Source organism: Mercenaria mercenaria, chromosome 9 (genome assembly GCF_021730395.1).
Source record: "Mercenaria mercenaria strain notata chromosome 9, MADL_Memer_1, whole genome shotgun sequence".
NCBI lineage: Eukaryota > Metazoa > Mollusca > Bivalvia > Venerida > Veneridae > Mercenaria > Mercenaria mercenaria.
Window position 1 is genome coordinate 34595123 of NC_069369.1, and position 16584 is coordinate 34611706.

The 16584-nt window shown below is 34.1% G+C and overlaps 1 protein-coding gene and 8 non-coding genes across 9 annotated transcripts; 2 read left to right on the forward strand and 7 right to left on the reverse strand.

Moving 5' to 3' along the window:
• The first annotated feature begins 118 nt into the window (after positions 1-118).
• Positions 119-208, forward strand: Trnay-gua (transfer RNA tyrosine (anticodon GUA)). The gene is given in 2 exon segments: positions 119-155; positions 173-208. It is a non-coding gene; the product is annotated as a tRNA-Tyr (tRNA).
• A 3482-nt stretch (positions 209-3690) lies between these two features.
• Positions 3691-6153, forward strand: LOC123546103 (homeobox protein HMX3-like). Its single transcript, XM_045332292.2, has 2 exons — positions 3691-3856; positions 5668-6153. The coding sequence occupies exons 1-2, from the start codon at positions 3691-3693 to the stop codon at positions 6150-6152; spliced, it is 651 nt and encodes a 216-aa protein (XP_045188227.2). The 3' UTR covers position 6153.
• A 2217-nt stretch (positions 6154-8370) lies between these two features.
• Trnay-gua (transfer RNA tyrosine (anticodon GUA)) lies at positions 8371-8458 on the reverse strand. Its single transcript is given in 2 exon segments — positions 8371-8406; positions 8422-8458. It is a non-coding gene; the product is annotated as a tRNA-Tyr (tRNA).
• A 701-nt stretch (positions 8459-9159) lies between these two features.
• Positions 9160-9248, reverse strand: Trnay-gua (transfer RNA tyrosine (anticodon GUA)). The gene is given in 2 exon segments: positions 9160-9195; positions 9211-9248. It is a non-coding gene; the product is annotated as a tRNA-Tyr (tRNA).
• An 806-nt stretch (positions 9249-10054) lies between these two features.
• Trnay-gua (transfer RNA tyrosine (anticodon GUA)) lies at positions 10055-10142 on the reverse strand. Its single transcript is given in 2 exon segments — positions 10055-10090; positions 10106-10142. It is a non-coding gene; the product is annotated as a tRNA-Tyr (tRNA).
• A 1305-nt stretch (positions 10143-11447) lies between these two features.
• Trnay-gua (transfer RNA tyrosine (anticodon GUA)) lies at positions 11448-11535 on the reverse strand. The gene is given in 2 exon segments: positions 11448-11483; positions 11499-11535. It is a non-coding gene; the product is annotated as a tRNA-Tyr (tRNA).
• Positions 11536-13107: 1572 nt separating this feature from the next.
• Trnay-gua (transfer RNA tyrosine (anticodon GUA)) lies at positions 13108-13195 on the reverse strand. Its single transcript is given in 2 exon segments — positions 13108-13143; positions 13159-13195. It is a non-coding gene; the product is annotated as a tRNA-Tyr (tRNA).
• A 1556-nt stretch (positions 13196-14751) lies between these two features.
• Positions 14752-14839, reverse strand: Trnay-gua (transfer RNA tyrosine (anticodon GUA)). Its single transcript is given in 2 exon segments — positions 14752-14787; positions 14803-14839. It is a non-coding gene; the product is annotated as a tRNA-Tyr (tRNA).
• A 1354-nt stretch (positions 14840-16193) lies between these two features.
• Positions 16194-16281, reverse strand: Trnay-gua (transfer RNA tyrosine (anticodon GUA)). Its single transcript is given in 2 exon segments — positions 16194-16229; positions 16245-16281. It is a non-coding gene; the product is annotated as a tRNA-Tyr (tRNA).
• Positions 16282-16584: the final 303 nt, after the last annotated feature.

Here is a 16584-nt window from a genome sequence, read left to right on the forward strand (position 1 = left end):
TATGTATATTCGGAATAAATTAATGTATATTATGTAATTATAATGCTTTTTACATATATTTAGTTCTTATGCATCATGCTTTATATTTGATAACTATTATATAGCTAAGAAAACAGTTCCCGTGATAGCTCAGTTGGTAGAGCGGAGGACTGTAGTGGTTAAGAAGCAAGCCATCCTTAGGTCGCTGGTTCGAATCCGGCTCGCGGGACATGTTTCTCTTTTATCAAATTAAAACTACAACAAAGTAACACTTATAACCAAATCAAAGAATGTTTGTGTGAGTAAAAGAAAGGAATAGTCACAAATGGAATAAAATGTTGTTTTTTTTTCATCAAGTTTACAGCTACAGGAATAGTCACAAATGGAATAAAATGTTGTTTTTTTTCATCAAGTTTACAGCTATCCCCCTACCCAACCCCACCACACCTATCCCATCCCATCTCGTACGATACAAAAAGATTTTATTTTAATCACTATTTCCTGCTTGGGGTGGGGGACAGTATTTTTGTACAATGACTTGTTTCAATTTTTTAACCTTTTTTGCGTGATGTCGGGGATATAACCCTCTGTAACTGCACATCTAATATGACATACAACTGATATGAAGACTGATGACACGGTAATCTCAAGCAGGGAATACTGTATAAAACACATTAAAAATCTGAATTATAGGGGCTTAGCCGTAGTTTTATGCTTTGGTGAAATTTGGTGTTGGGTAAGCCAATTCATTCCTTGTAGTGACTTACATCGTTTCACAAGTAGTAGGTTTCTTAAGTGTAAGTATACAGATTTAAAATGAATTTCCAAAAAGCAATGTATATGTTTATATACTTTCAAAATATAATAAAAGAAGATAGAAACATTTCTAAAGTGAAGCGCCGAAAAGAAATTTCATTTCTTCTTAATGGATTATCCACTACTTTAACCTAAAAACTAGCAACTTTGCGTGCTCCGTATTTATAGAATATCGTGCATCTTACATATGAGCCGCACCATGAGAAAACCAACATAGTGCGTTTGCGACCAGCATGGATCCAGACCAGCCTGCGCATCCGCGCGGTCTGGTCAGGATCCATGCTATTCGCTTTCAAAGCCTATGGCAATTAGAGAAACCCATAGCGAACAGCATGGATCCTGACCAGACAGCGCGGATGCGCAGGCTGGTCTGGATCCATGCTGGTCGCAAAGCCACTATGTTGGTTTTCTCATGACACGGCTCATATATAGCAATTATATTTTCGTGCTAGCTACAGGGATTCAATCGTTCCTTTGAACGTGTTTATTATAAAAAAGGGCGCTATATTGAGTATATAAATCTGGTATAAATATATAAACCGTAAACGATGGTGTTTAAACTAGTAATATGTTTTCTTGTCCGCAGCTCTTTGGTTTAAAACTACGTTTTCAACATGCAAAGTTTTAGATTTAATGATCCATTTGTTATAAATAGTCCCATAAAGAGATACAAAATAGAATGCTAAGAATGTAACGTATTTGTTACCTACGTTACGTAACGTAGTCCATAATGATGCACTAAACAATTTCGGTAAGTCAACAGCCCTAAAACACTGTAATTTGTGTTATATATGCGGTAACACTGTACGAACGGATGATGCGTCAGGGGTAGACAATCATCAGTAATTCACTTTAAGGGTATCATTTAATGTCCGGAATGTTAATGTAATAGAAACATTTCAAATACTTCGCTAATTTTATTTATTTGGAAATAATTGCATTAAAGTTAAATAACTGATCGTAAAATTGAATCTCTTTGTGGTTTATTCGAATTTATTTAATTACTCTGGGCTGAATCACTTCAGATTCGTAATGCTCATATCAATTGAAAAACATATATTTGTTGCGGATTTTGAACAAAAACGTTATTTGAAAAATCTTCAAATGAAGATGTGTAGTCACTGATGGTTTTAAAGAATGCTAGATGACAAATCTATATTACTACACTCTGTCGTGATATTATGTAAAGCAAAAGCAAAAATACAGAAAGAAAAACATATATTTGAACAAGTCACCTTTATGATTCAATAAAAAATCCTGTATCTAGTCATCTATCAAGATACAATAAAAACAACATGTATGTATGTAAACTCGCACTTTTATACTGATTTCGGAGACATAAAATTTGGAACGTAGATATGCACATTTCAAAACTGGCAAGAGAAATGTCTTAAGAAAGTGTACATTTTTCTAGTGTACCTCAACTTCGGAGTTAGACCTGGCTTTTTTAAAATGGTCAAATCATTTAGGAGACCTTTACCAAACCTTCAATTCATTTCATTTTCAAGGATTTTAGAGAACAACTTAATTTCAAGTAGATAAGTGATTCTCCAGTTGCGTTGGGTGCCGGACCGCAAAACTAGAGAAACAAATCTTTCATGGACCATAGATTTGCCTAAAATGCACAAACAAAGCCTATAAAAATATAGACTGTCATGTGGTTTCTTTTGTAGCTTTTGGCTATCACTGAGCTCTTTGTGTAGGCCCTACCAGATGCAGTTTTGCCTGAGCTTCATACCTACTAAAAGCAGAACGAAAAACTCGTGCATGTTATCTACTCTTGTGTATTATCAGAGCACTGAGTCACATAAATAATGTACTTCCTGTTTAAACCTAAGAGGCAAGTGTCAACAAGGGTATTCATTCCGCTGCATCAACTGTATAGGATACCCAGCACCAGCGACAGACCGAGCACCGCAAGTGACAAAGAAAAGAGAAAAGTCGTTCGTACGTCGTCCACAGGTACAAAGTCAGAAAGGCTAGAATAATTTCAGGTGCAGAACATGCTTTGTGGCGCCGAGAGAATACAAATCAATCAAGCAAAGTTTGATCATAGCGTAATTAGATAGTTTGTTTAAACATTGATATAAAGCCACCGCTCGTGCAAGGCATTCTCAATACATTTGCTGTAATCTTTTCACTGTAATTTAGAGTTCCGAGGCCCGCCCCCGTCCCTGCCCATACACACATTGCGATAGTTAAATCAGCGCGCTCTAAATACCGGGTCTTAGTGACCATCAGTTGGCCGTAGGCGAAAGTGACCGATAAACATCTTGAAAACCCGATGATCAAAGTATTTTCACTTTGTATATTACAATTTGACATGAAAACTTATCAATTATCCGATCTTTCTCTTATGAATTGGGCGTAATTTCGTCTATCGTAGGTCGAGCCCCTATGTGTTTGGCCGTGCCACCCTGAACAAAACAAGGCGTTTAAACAATAATTGTACCAAATAGGGTTGAAGTGACACAAACGAGATGGTTCTTTTAATGACCAATGACCATTTGTGGTTATCTCCAAATTTGATCAGGATCAGAATGTAAAAAGTGAGAGTTTAATTTCATAAGTCACACCGCCCCTTATAATCACGGGTATAAATTGAAATGACCAGTGGTCAAAAGTCAAACCCGCTTCACTTACTCTAATAGTCACTTTGCCATTATGAAAAGAATATGTTATTTACTATAAATATATTTTTGAAGAAAGAAATGAAGACATTTAATAGAAAGTGCATGTAAAAGGTGGCAGACAAAACGAAACGGAATTTGGCGCAAAAACGGACAAAAGTTAAAACTAATGATATTTGTATTTATACACTGTGATGAAAATAGTGAATAACTGGAAATAAAAGTATATTTTTGTACAAACTTTAATAAAATAGAGAAATTAACAATGGAAGAAAAGAAAACTCTATCGTTTTCTATAGACAGTATTTTATCATCAGAAAACAGACGGCCGACGGTACCAAAGTTTTCTCCGTATGTTGAAGACAAATACACGAACCCACGGCCAAGTTTTGGAACTGAGGCACTAGATAGCAGATTAAGACAGTCATTGGGTAAGTCAATTTTAAAGTGTCTATTAAAATTGTTTGTTTCCGGTATCCCGACCTACCCTAAATTTTTGGCCCGACCCTAAATGTTTTTATGGCCTAGGAGAGTATTCTTTTTCAACTTTTTGACAAAAAGTTGCAAAACTGCACTTTTTATGCTTTAGACGTGGTCAGTGATGTTAGAAATCAACTTAATGATGCTCTAAAGGCATAACCCCCTTATTTGTATTCATTTTTTGACACAAAAATAATTTCCGAAAAGTCTCCGTTAATAAAAATTAAATAAATAAAAAAAATTCCGACCTTCCTACCCTAATTTTTTGAGCATGTTACCGGAAACAAAGAATTTTTTAGGCCTTATTTCTTTTACTTTACGTATAAACGTATTTGGTTCTCTTATCATGCATGAGCGAAAAGAAATTAATAGGAAAATTCCGGGTTACTATTTTTCAATTTTTATTATGCGTAATACATATTCATTTACCCACTTTTTACATGCGTTTCTTTTTCAAGAATTATCGATTCTTCCCCATTTATATAAAAATATGCATGCAATCGTTTCGTTTTGTCGCTACAAAATGTTTGAAAATATACAAATAAAAAATCTAACCAAATAATTGTTGGTTTTTAAAAACGTTTAGACTTTCTGTTTATCTTTAGAATAATATATAACACCTTTTTTTATTCTTTTAACAATCCATAAAAAAACAATCTGTTACTGTGAATGTGCAAAACTAATCCTTATTCTAATTAGTTTCTGTTTTCCACCTGAACAAAAAAGCGTGACATTTATTTATTTATTTTGTTTTACGACGCACCAACACAGTATAGGTTATATGACGCCAAACAGGACTACAAATTTTGGTTCCACATCTCATTTACATCGAAAAAAAACACTAGGTATGGAATCAAAATTTGCATACCTGCTGGAATCACAGAGTTACTGCAAAACCAAGTGTTAAGATCCTATTAGTCGCCTCTTACGATCATACAAGGGTAAGGCAGCGGTTCCAATTCTTTTCATACACAGATCGTCCCAGAACCACATGGGGCTATCATATAGCATATTAGGCCTTACCCTGCTAAATTTCTATAATAAACTTGCCCATCTTTCAATATGGACAGTACCATTAACTGTTAAAAGGGGTGCTTACCAAAAAGATACTGACTGAATGGCGACGTGCAGGCTGATCTTGGTCTGCACTGGTCGCAAAGGCAGAATCACTTGACACCAGCAGGCTAAGGGTTAGTGATATTGCTGGAAAATACATTTCAGTGTACAACCGAAATATCTTTCATCCGTTACCAGATGCAATAGTTTCACGGGTGGTGCGGCCATAAGTGAAAATGTAAGATCTGGTGTTCACGAGCGAAAGATAGTTTGATCTTTCATATGACGCAAACACTTTTTTTTTCATTTCATTTCACAGTTTTAATGGTTCTAACCAAATTTTGCACACTTTATTTTTCCGTACCAGTTAAAACTATTTTTTAAATATATTTTTCACTCATTGAAAACGTTACTTTATATGTAGTTGTATTTCATAAAATCTCTAAGAAAAAACAAACAATATCATAAAATGTACTCTCATAATAAATTACTATAATTCAAAAGAGAAATGTTAATACAGCCTTAATATATTCAAACACAGCAATTCGTATGATTTGACATTTCTACCGAGAAAGAAAATGTTAAAGGAATAAACGCCAATATAAAGTCAATGAATGATAGGAATTTAGCATAATACGAGGATACAACTCTCTTTTTTTAAAAAAAGAATTTAACCTGACTGTTGCATTTTTGTTCTATTTTACAGGAAGCGAATCTGTAGACGATGAGAAACATTCTGGTGACGACAGCGGTGACGAAATGTATTCGCCATCTTCAAACACTGATTCTAACGAATCCATACAACATTCGCCAAGAAAATTGCTCACGGACTCAGAATCATTAAAATGTAAATCAAAAAAGAAAACACGGACTGTATTTTCTAGACAACAGGTATTTTATTTGGAGGCAGCATTTGACGCCAAAAGATACTTGTCAAGTGCTGAGCGCTCGGAAATCGCCACCTCATTGAACTTAACAGAGACACAAGTGAAAGTCTGGTTTCAAAACCGTAGAAATAAATGGAAAGCTCAAATAAATGGTGATGGCAAAACTTCTCCTACACAGGAAACCCCGCCAATTTTTCTGTCACCATTTCTATGCAACAGTGTTGCGGCTGCCGCACATGCGCAGAGAGGACAAAATGCTGGAGTGCCACCAGTTCCGTTCTTTCGACAGCCTGTGTTCTATTAAAACTGTACAAATAGATTAATGACTATATTAGATGCAGATTACTTTATTTTTGACTCTGAACTTTTAACACAAAGAAAAGTTGTTCGGTGTTTTGAAATGATTTATGACAAGCAAGATTGCTTGTTATTCATCTAACCCGTTACTGATATTAAATACTATTAACGAATATGTTGAATGTTTTTCGTGAGGAGTTTGTATATGCTATATCTTGTTTCTTGTTATGTTAATTTTGTACCATTAAAATCTTAAAGAAACCAAGACAACCTGTTTCTAAATTTCTTTACATAAAATGTATATTTATTTAATTCAAATCCTTAATGCTTCGACGAACGTCAATGTCGGTTAGTCAATTTGGCCTCTTTTTACACTGGCAAACTGATAAAATGTATAAGAAGCCGTTGTTTTTGATTTGAAAATAATGTTCAGCCTTCAATATGAGAAAAATCTAAAGCCAGATTATTAAGTAGCTTTAAACGTTTACTTCCGTAAAACGTGCTGTTGGTACCAGTTTAAAAACAGTCCGGTGAACCGGATTCGAACTAGTGACCCAAGGATGACAGTTAAAGTCAGTTCACAAATTTAAAGCATTAAAATACACTGGGTTACTTGAGCGTAGTATTAATATTAACGTATTTAGTATGAGTAATTTCACTGCAGTCTGTGCAAAAGTTAATAGTAATGAAGTATAATTAGGCCGAATTCACTTTCAAAATATTAAACCCCCTTTTAACCAGTTTAAAAAGAGTGATAGTCCCTCGAACCGGATTCGAACCAGTGACCTAAGGATGACATTTAATATCCACTACAGTCCTCCGCTCTACCTTGTTTAGCTTCACGAAGTGGTTTTCGTCGAAGAACATCAGATTTAACAGATTTATTTAAGACATTAAGTATGTTATATAAGTAAACTAGATTCTGTCGGTGCAAAATTAAAAGATTATGAAATATGATTTATAGTCAGTTTACTTCTATACTGAATATGTACCCTTGATACCAATTAAAAAAAGAAGTGTTCCGCGAAGCAGATTCAAACCAGTGAACTAAGGATGACAGTTGATATCAACTACAGTCCTCCGCTCTACCAAATGAGCAATCACAATCACGGGAACACGTCTCACATTGTACCAAATTTAGTTCATTGAAGTACATTGGATTTGTCGAGCGTTGTATTAAAACAGTGACGGTAATTTAACTGTTATAAAAAAACTGGATTCATTCCTTGTAAAATTTAGAAATAATTACGTTTAATTCTGTCGAATTCACTTCTAAAATATTAAATCGTTTTAACCAGTTAAGAAGGAGAGTGGCTTACGGAAGGTCGGTGGTTCTACCCAGGTGCCCGCTCGTGATGAAAGTATGCACGGAGGGGCACCTGGGGTCTTCCTCCACCATTAAAGCTGGAAAGTCGCCATATGACCTAAAATTGTGTCGGTGCGACGTTAAACCCAACAAAATAAATAAAATAAATAAATAAGAAGGAGAGACAGTCCAGCGAACTGGATTCGAACCAGTGACCTAAGTTAAGTATTGGGTATGAGTAAATTTACTGTCATATAAAACAACTAGATTCAGTCTGTGCAAAATTTAGAAATAATGAATTTTAATTCTGCCAAATTCATAAAAAACAGTGATAGTCTAGCAAAGCGGATTCGAACCAGTGACCTAAGGTTGACAGTTAATACCAACTACAGTCCTCCGCTCTACGAACTGAGCTATTACGGGAACAGACTTGTTTAGCTTTACGAAGTGGTTTTTCTTGAAGAACATCAGATTTATCGATTAGCGTATTGCCGGGTAGGAGTAATTGCACTGTAAGGAAAAAAACTGGATATATTTGTGCAAAATTTCGAAATAATGAAGTATAATTCAGCAAAATTCACTTCCAAAATATAAAACCCTCTTAATTAGATTTAAAAAAAAAAAAAAAGACGGCTCGCGAACCGGATTCGAACTATGACCTAAGGGTTATAGTTAATATGTGCTATACTGAATGTTCCGCTCTATCAACAGAGCTCCTGTCATCGTTTATAAATGTACTTATGTTCTTAAGAATAATAGAGCGTAATACAAATTAATGCATTACATATGTGTCAGTGCAAAATTTAAAATCTATGACGTATGACACCGCGTGTGTTACGGGTTCTATAATATAACTTTAATTAAATATGTTATATAAGTTAACTAGATTATGTCGGTGTAAAAGTTAAAAAAGGAACAGTCCCGCGAACCGGATTCGAACCAGTGACCTAAGGATGACAGTTGATATCCACTACAGTCCTCCGCTCTACCAACTGAGCTATCACGGGAACACGCTTCCCCCATTTTACCAAATTTAGTGCATTGAAGTACATTGGATTTGCCGGCAGTTGTATTATCAGTAATGTACTTGGTATGAGTAATTTTAAAATATAATGTAATTAGAAAAAACTGGATTCAGTCTGTGCAAAAAGAAGTAATGAAGTTTATTTCTGCAGAATTCATTCTAAAATATTGAACCCTTTTAACCAGTTTAAAATAAGTGATAGTCCCGCGAACCGGATTCGAACCAGTGACCTAAGGATGATAGTTAAATGACCATTACGTACAGTCCTTCGCTCTACCAACTGAGCCACGCTTCTCACATTGTTTCAAAATTTAGTGCATTGAAGTATATTGGATTTGACAAGCGTTATGAATTGGGTATGAGTAATTTTACTGTAATTAAAAAAAAACTGAATTCAGTCTGTGCAAAATTTAGAAATAATGAAGTTTAATTCCGCCGAATTAACTTCCAAAATATTAAACCCTTTTAACCAGTTTTAAAAGAGTGATAGTCTCGGGAATATAACAAAACTAGATTATGTCTGTGCAAAATTAAAAGATTATGAAACATGATTCAGCAGGAGTTTACTTCTAAAATATGTACCCTTGATACCAATCTGTGCAAAATTAAAAGATTATGAAACATGATTCAGCAGGAGTTTACTTCTAAAATATGTACCCTTGATACCAATTAAAAAACAGACAGTCCGGCGAACCGGATTCGAACCAGTGACCTAAGGATTAGAGTTAATTACCACTACAGTCCTCCGCTCTACCAACTAAGCCATCACGCGAACAGGCTTGTCTAACTTTACTTTACAATTGTGTTTTCCTGGAAGACCATTAGATGTATCGATTAGCGTATTTTGTAGGAGTAATTGCACTATAAAGAAACAAAACCGGATTTATCTGCGCAAAATTTCGAAATCATAAAGTATACTTCAGCCAAATTCCTTCCAAAATACGAAACCCTTTTAATCAATTTAAAAACAAAAGACAGTCCCGTCAACCGGATTCGAACTATTGACCTAAGGGTGACAGTTAATATTTGCTACATTTCTCCGTTATATAGTAGAGCGTAATACAAATCAATGTGTTACATATGAGTAATTTTATTTTGGATTCAGTCAGTGGAAAATTTAAAAACAAAACTATGACCTATGATACCGCGTGTAACGGGTTACTTCTACATGTATAATATAACTTATATTAACGCATTAAGTATGTTATTTAACAAAACTAGATTCTGTCAGTGCAAAATTAAAAGATTATGAAATATGATTCAGCGGGAGTTTTATTTCTCTAATATGTACCCCTTGATACCAGTTAAAAAACGGAAAGTCCCGCGAACCTGCTTCGAACCAGTGACCTAAGGATGGCAGTTAATATCCCCCGCTCTACCAACTGAGCTATCACGGGAACAAGTTTCCCACATTTTAACAAATTAAGTGCATTGAAGTACATTGGGTATGAGTAATTTTACTATATCTGAAAAAAAAAACTGGATTCAGTATGTGCAAAATTTAGAAATAATGAAGTTTAATTCGGCCGAATTCACTTCCAAAATATTAAATCATTTTAACCAGTTTAAAAAGAGACAGTCCCGCGAACCGGATTCGAACCAGTGACCTAAGGATGACAGTTAATATCCACTACAGTCCTCCGCTCTACCAACTGAGCTATCACGGGAACACGCATAACTAGCTGTACAAAGTTTATTTTAATGAAGAACATAGAATTTATCGATTAGCGTATTGCACTGTGTAATGAAACAAAACTGGCTTTAATTGTGCAAAATTTGGAAATATCGAGGTATAATTCAGCAAAATTCACTTCCAAAGATGAATCCCTTTTATTCAGTTCTATAAAAAGACGATCCCGTGAACCGGATTCAAGCTATTGACCTAACGATGACAGATAATATTTGCTACAGTTATCCGCTCTGTCGCTATCGTTAATAAATGTACTATAATGTTCTAATAATCGACCGTAATACAAATCAATGTATTCCGTAGGAATAATTTTCTTTGGATTCAGTCTGTGCAAAATTTGAACACTATGACGTATGAGTCCACGCGTGTTATGGAATATTTCTATAATATGACTTTAATTAACGCATTAAGTATGTGTAACACATCACTGCTATAAAAACAAAACTAGATTTTGTCAGTCCAAAATTAAAAATATATATATATATGAAATATTATTCTGCGGGAGTTTACTTCTATAATATGTACCCTTAGAGTCATTTAAAAAAGACAGCCCCGAGCACCTGATTCGAACCAGTGACCTAAGAATGACAGGTACAATGTATTATCAAGTACAGTCCTTCGCTCTACCAAATGAACTATCATGGGAACCCGCCGCTTGTCTCAGTTTACAAAATGTATTGCATTGAAGTGCATTAGATATATCGATTTATGCAACGATTATAAGAAATTACACTTTAATGAAACAAACCTGGATTCAGCATGTGCAAGTTTTCGAAATAATAAAGTTCAATTCAGCCGAATTTACCTCCAAAATATAAACGCTTTTAACCAGTTTAAGAAAAATAGACAATCCCGCGAACCGGATTCGAACTATTGACCTAAGGGTGACAGTTAATATGTGCTACAGTTCTCCGCTATATCAACTGAGCTCGCGCCATTGTTTATTAATGTACTAATGTTTTTAAGAATAACAGAGCGTAATACAAATTGATATATTACACATGAGTAATTTTACTTTGGATTCAGTCTGTGCAAAATTTAAAAACTATGACATATGATACCGCGTGTTTTACTGGTTATTTCTATAATATACCTTTCATTAACGCATTAAGTATGTCATATAACAAAACTAGATTCTGTCAGTGCAAAATTGAAAGATTATTAAATATGATTCAGCGGGAGTTTACTTCTGTTATATTTTGTTTATATATTATATATATATATAATTCTGTTATATATATATATATATATATCTTGATACCAGTTAAAAAAAAAGAGAAAGTCCCGCGAACCGGATTCGAACCAGTGACCTAAGGATGACAGTCAATATCCACTACAGTCCTCCGCTCTACCAACTGAGCTATCACGGGAACACGCTCCTAACTGTATAAAGTTTATTTCATTGAAGAACATAAGATTTATTTATTGACGTATTGGGTTGGAGTAATTGCACTGTAATGAAACAAAACTGGATTTATCTGTGCAAAATTTCGAAATAATATGAAGTATCATTCAGACGAATTCACTTCCAAAATATGAAACCCTTTTAATCAGTTTCATAAAAATTAAGACAGTCCCGTGAACCGGATTCAAACTATTGACCTAACAATGATAGTTAATATCTCCGCTCTATCGCTATCGTTAATTTAACATTAGAACTAAGTTCATACCTCAAAGATATAGAAGTAGGCCATATATGGTTAAATTCATAGAATTACTGTCATCTTGTCACATTGAACTATTATACAGACTTGCCAAATATTTGTTGAAAGCTTTTGAGAAAAGCAAATCACTCCTCAATGCAAATTGTTTGCATACGATTTATTAATAAACTTCTGTTCTGTTCTGCTCTGCTCTGCTCTGCTCTGCTCTATTCTTGTTCTTGTTCTTGTTCTGTTCTGTTCTGTTCTGTTAATAAATGTACTAATGTTCTACTAATCGACCGTAATCTATATGAATGTATTACGTATGAATAATTTTCTTTGGCCAATCTGTGCAAAATTTGAAAACTATGAAGTATGAGTTCACGTGTAATGTGTTACTTCTTTAATATAACTTTAATTAACGCATTAAGTATGAGTAGCATCACTATTATAAAACAAAACTAAATTATGTCAGTCCAAAATTAAAAAAAAAAACAACAAAAAAACAATATGATTCTGCGGGAGTTTACTTCTATAATATGTACCCTTAGTACCATTTAAAAAAGACAGCCCCGAGAACCTTATTCGAACCAGTGACCTAAGAATGACAATTAATATCAAGTACAGTCCTTCGCTCTACCAACTGAACTATCACGGAAACCCGCTGCTTGTCTCAGTTTACAAAATTTATTGCATTGAAGTGCATTAGATATATCGATTTATGCAACGATTATAAGAAATTACACTTTAATGAAACAAACCTGGATTCAGCATGTGCAAGTTTTCGTAATAATAAAGTTTAATTCAGCCGAATTTACCTCCAAAATATAAACGCTTTTAACCAGTTTAAGAAAAATAGACAATCCCGCGGACCGGATTCGAACTATTGACCTAAGGGTGACAGTTAATATGTGCTACAGTTCTCCGCTATATCAACTGAGCTCGCGCCATTGTTTATTAACGTACTAATGTTTTTAAGAATAATAGAGCGTAATACAAATTGATATATTACACATGAGTAATTTTGCTTTGGATTCAGTCTGTGCAAAATTTAAAAACTATGACATATGATACCGCGTGTTTTACGGGTTATTTCTATAATATACCTTTTATTAACGCATTAAGTATGTCATATAACAAAACTAGATTCTGTCAGTGCAAAATTAAAAGATTATTAAATATGATTCAGCGGGAGTTTACTTCTGTTATATTTTGTTTATATATTATATATATATATAATTCTGTTATATATATATATATATATATATATCTTGATACCAGTTAAAAAAATAGAGAAAGTCCCGCGAACCGGATTCGAACCAGTGACCTAAGGATGACAGTCAATATCCACTACAGTCCTCCGCTCTACCAACTGAGCTATCACGGGAACACGCTCCTAAGTGTATAAAGTTTATTTCATTGAAGAATATAAGATTTATTTATTGACGTATTGGGTAGGAGTAATTGCACTGTAATGAAACAAAACTGGATTTATCTGTGCAAAATTTCGAAATAATATGAAGTATCATTCAGACGAATTCACTTCCAAAATATGAAACCCTTTTAATCAGTTTCATAAAAATTAAGACAGTCCCGTGAACCGGATTCAAACTATTGACCTAACAATGACAGTTAATATCTCCGCTCTATCGCTATCGTTAATTTAACATTAGAACTAAGTTCATACCTCAAAGATATAGAAGTAGGCCAAATATGGTTAAATTCATAGAATTACTGTCATCTTGTAACACTGAAGTATTGTACAGATTTGCCAAATATTTGTTGAAAGCTTTTGAGAAAAGCAAATCACTCCTCAATGCAAATTGTTTGCATACGATTTATTAATAAACTTCTGTTCTGTTCTGCTCTGCTCTGCTCTGCTCTGCTCTGCTCTGCTCTGCTCTGCTCTGTTCTTGTTCTTGTTCTTGTTCTTGTTCTTGTTCTGTTCTGTTCTGTTCTGTTCTGTTAATAAATGTACTAATGTTCTACTAATCGACCGTAATCTATATGAATGTATTACGTATGAATAATTTTCTTTGGCCAATCTGTGCAAAATTTGAAAACTATGAAGTATGAGTTCACGTGTAATGTGTTACTTCTTTAATATAACTTTAATTAACGCATTAAGTATGAGTAACATCACTATTATAAAACAAAACTAAATTATGTCAGTCCAAAATTAAAAAAAAAAACAACAAAAAAACAATATGATTCTGCGGGAGTTTACTTCTATAATATGTACCCTTAGTACCATTTAAAAAAGACAGCCCCGAGAACCTTATTCGAACCAGTGACCTAAGAATGACAATTAATATCAAGTACAGTCCTTCGCTCTACCAACTGAACTATCACGGAAACCCGCTGCTTGTCTCAGTTTACAAAATTTATTGCATTGAAGTGCATTAGATATATCGATTTATGCAACGATTATAAGAAATTACACTTTAATGAGACAAACCTGGATTCGGCATGTGAAAATTTTCGAAATAATAAAGTTTAATTCAGCCGATTTTACCTCCAAAATATTAAACATTTTTAACCAGTTGAAGAAAAAGAGACAGTCCCGCGAACCGGATTCGAACTATTGACCTAAAGGTGACAGTTAATATGTGCTACAGTTCTCCGCTATATCAACTGAGCTCGCGCCATTGTTTATTAATGTACTAATGTTTTTAAGAATAATAGAGCGTAATACAAATTGATATATTACACATGAGTAATTTTACTTTGGATTCAGTCTGTGCAAAATTTAAAAACTATGACATATGATACCGCGTGTTTTACGGGTTATTTCTATAATATACCTTTTATTAACGCATTAAGTATGTCATATAACAAAACTAGATTCTGTCAGTGCAAAATTAAAAGATTATTAAATATGATTCAGCGGGAGTTTACTTCTGTTATATGTACCCCTTGATACCAGTTAAAAAAAAGAGGAAGTCCCGCGAACCGGATTCGAACCAGTGACCTAAGGATGACAGTCAATATCCACTACAGTCCTCCGCTCTACCAACTGAGCTATCACGGGAACACGCTCCTAACTGTACAAAGTTTATTTCATTGAAGAACATAAGATTTATTTATTGACGTATTGGGTAGGAGTAATTGCACTGTAATGAAACAAAACTGGATTTATCTGTGCAAAATTTCGAAATAATATGAAGTATCATTCAGACGAATTCACTTCCAAAATATGAAACCCTTTTAATCAGTTTCATAAAAATTAAGACAGTCCCGTGAACCGGATTCAAACTATTGACCTAACAATGACAGTTAATATCTCCGCTCTATCGCTATCGTTAATTTAACATTAGAACTCAGTTCATTATTCATACCTCAAATATATAGAAGTAGGCCATATATGGTTAAATTCATAGAATTACTGTCATCTTGTCACATTGAACTATTATACAGACTTGCCAAATATTTGTTGAAAGCGTTTGAGAAAAGAAAATCACTCCTCAAAATGCAAATTGAAGTCTTTGTTAATGATTGAAAGTAATATTTACGACCATTTCATGTTGCTACGTATATTATTATTGTCATAATGTATCATGATATTGTATATGCATAACATCCGGAGATTACATGATCACTGTGATAGGATCACAATGTCTTTAATTACGCCGTGTTATTATTTTTATGACATCTATTACGTGGTTTGCGTTGTACATGCTCTCATTTCATTTCATATATACTTATTATGCATGCACATATATGTAATTCATTATCTAATTGTTTAATCAATGTGCTGTTTGCATATGATTTATTAATAAACTTATGTTCTGTTCTGTTCTGTTAATAAATGTACTAATGTTCTAATAATCGACCGTAATATATATGAATGTATTACGTATGAATAATTTTCTTTGGCCAATCTGTGCAAAATTTGGACACTATGACGTATGAGTCCATGTGTGTATGGATTACTTCTTTAATATAATTTTAATTAACACATTAAGTATGAGTAACATCACTATTATAAAACAAAACTAGATATTGTCAGTCCAAAATTAAAAACAAATAATATGATTCTGCGGGAGTTTACTTCTTTAATATGTACCCTTAGTACCATTAAGATAAGACAGCCCCGAGAACCTGATTCGAACCAGTGACCTAAGAATGACAATTAATATCAAGTACAGTCCTTCGCTCTACCAAATGAACTATCATGGGAACCCGCCGCTTGTCTCAGTTTACGAAATTTATTGCATTGAAGTGCATTAGATATATCGACTAATGCAACGATTTTAAGAAATTACACTTTAATGAAACAAACCTGGATTCAGCATGTGCAAATTTTCGAAATAATAAAGTTTAATTCAGCCGAATTTACCTCCAAAATATTAAACCCTTTTAACCAGTTTAAGAAAAAGAGACAGTCCCGCGAACCGGATTCGAACCAGTGACCTAAGGATGACAGTTAATATCCACTACAGTCCTCCGCTCTACCAACTGAGCTATCACGGGAACACGTTTGTCGCTGTTTACAAATGTACCTAGATGTGAGCGTAATATTAACGTATTGTTTAGTAATTTCTCTGTAAAAAGCAAAACTGGACTTAGTCTGTGTAAAATTGAAAAGCTATGATATATATCAGCGGCTCATATTTCCATATTATGAAGTCTTTCGTTAACAGTTTTAAAAAGAGTCAGGCCTGCGAACTGCTTTCAAACCGACAGTTTAGGCTACATGTGCTACAGTCCTCAGCTCTATCAACTGAGCTCCTGTCATCGTTTTAAATATACTCAGCGTCACTGAAAAGTTACCAC

Excerpts from the sequence above, each read along its gene's own strand:
- LOC123546103 (XM_045332292.2), top strand. The coding sequence starts at position 3,691 with ATGGAAGAAAAGAAAACTCTATCGTTTTCTATAGACAGTATTTTATCA. Across the intron at positions 3,857-5,667 it reads CAGATTAAGACAGTCATTGG|GAAGCGAATCTGTAGACGAT; the intron begins GTAAGTCAATTT and ends TCTATTTTACAG.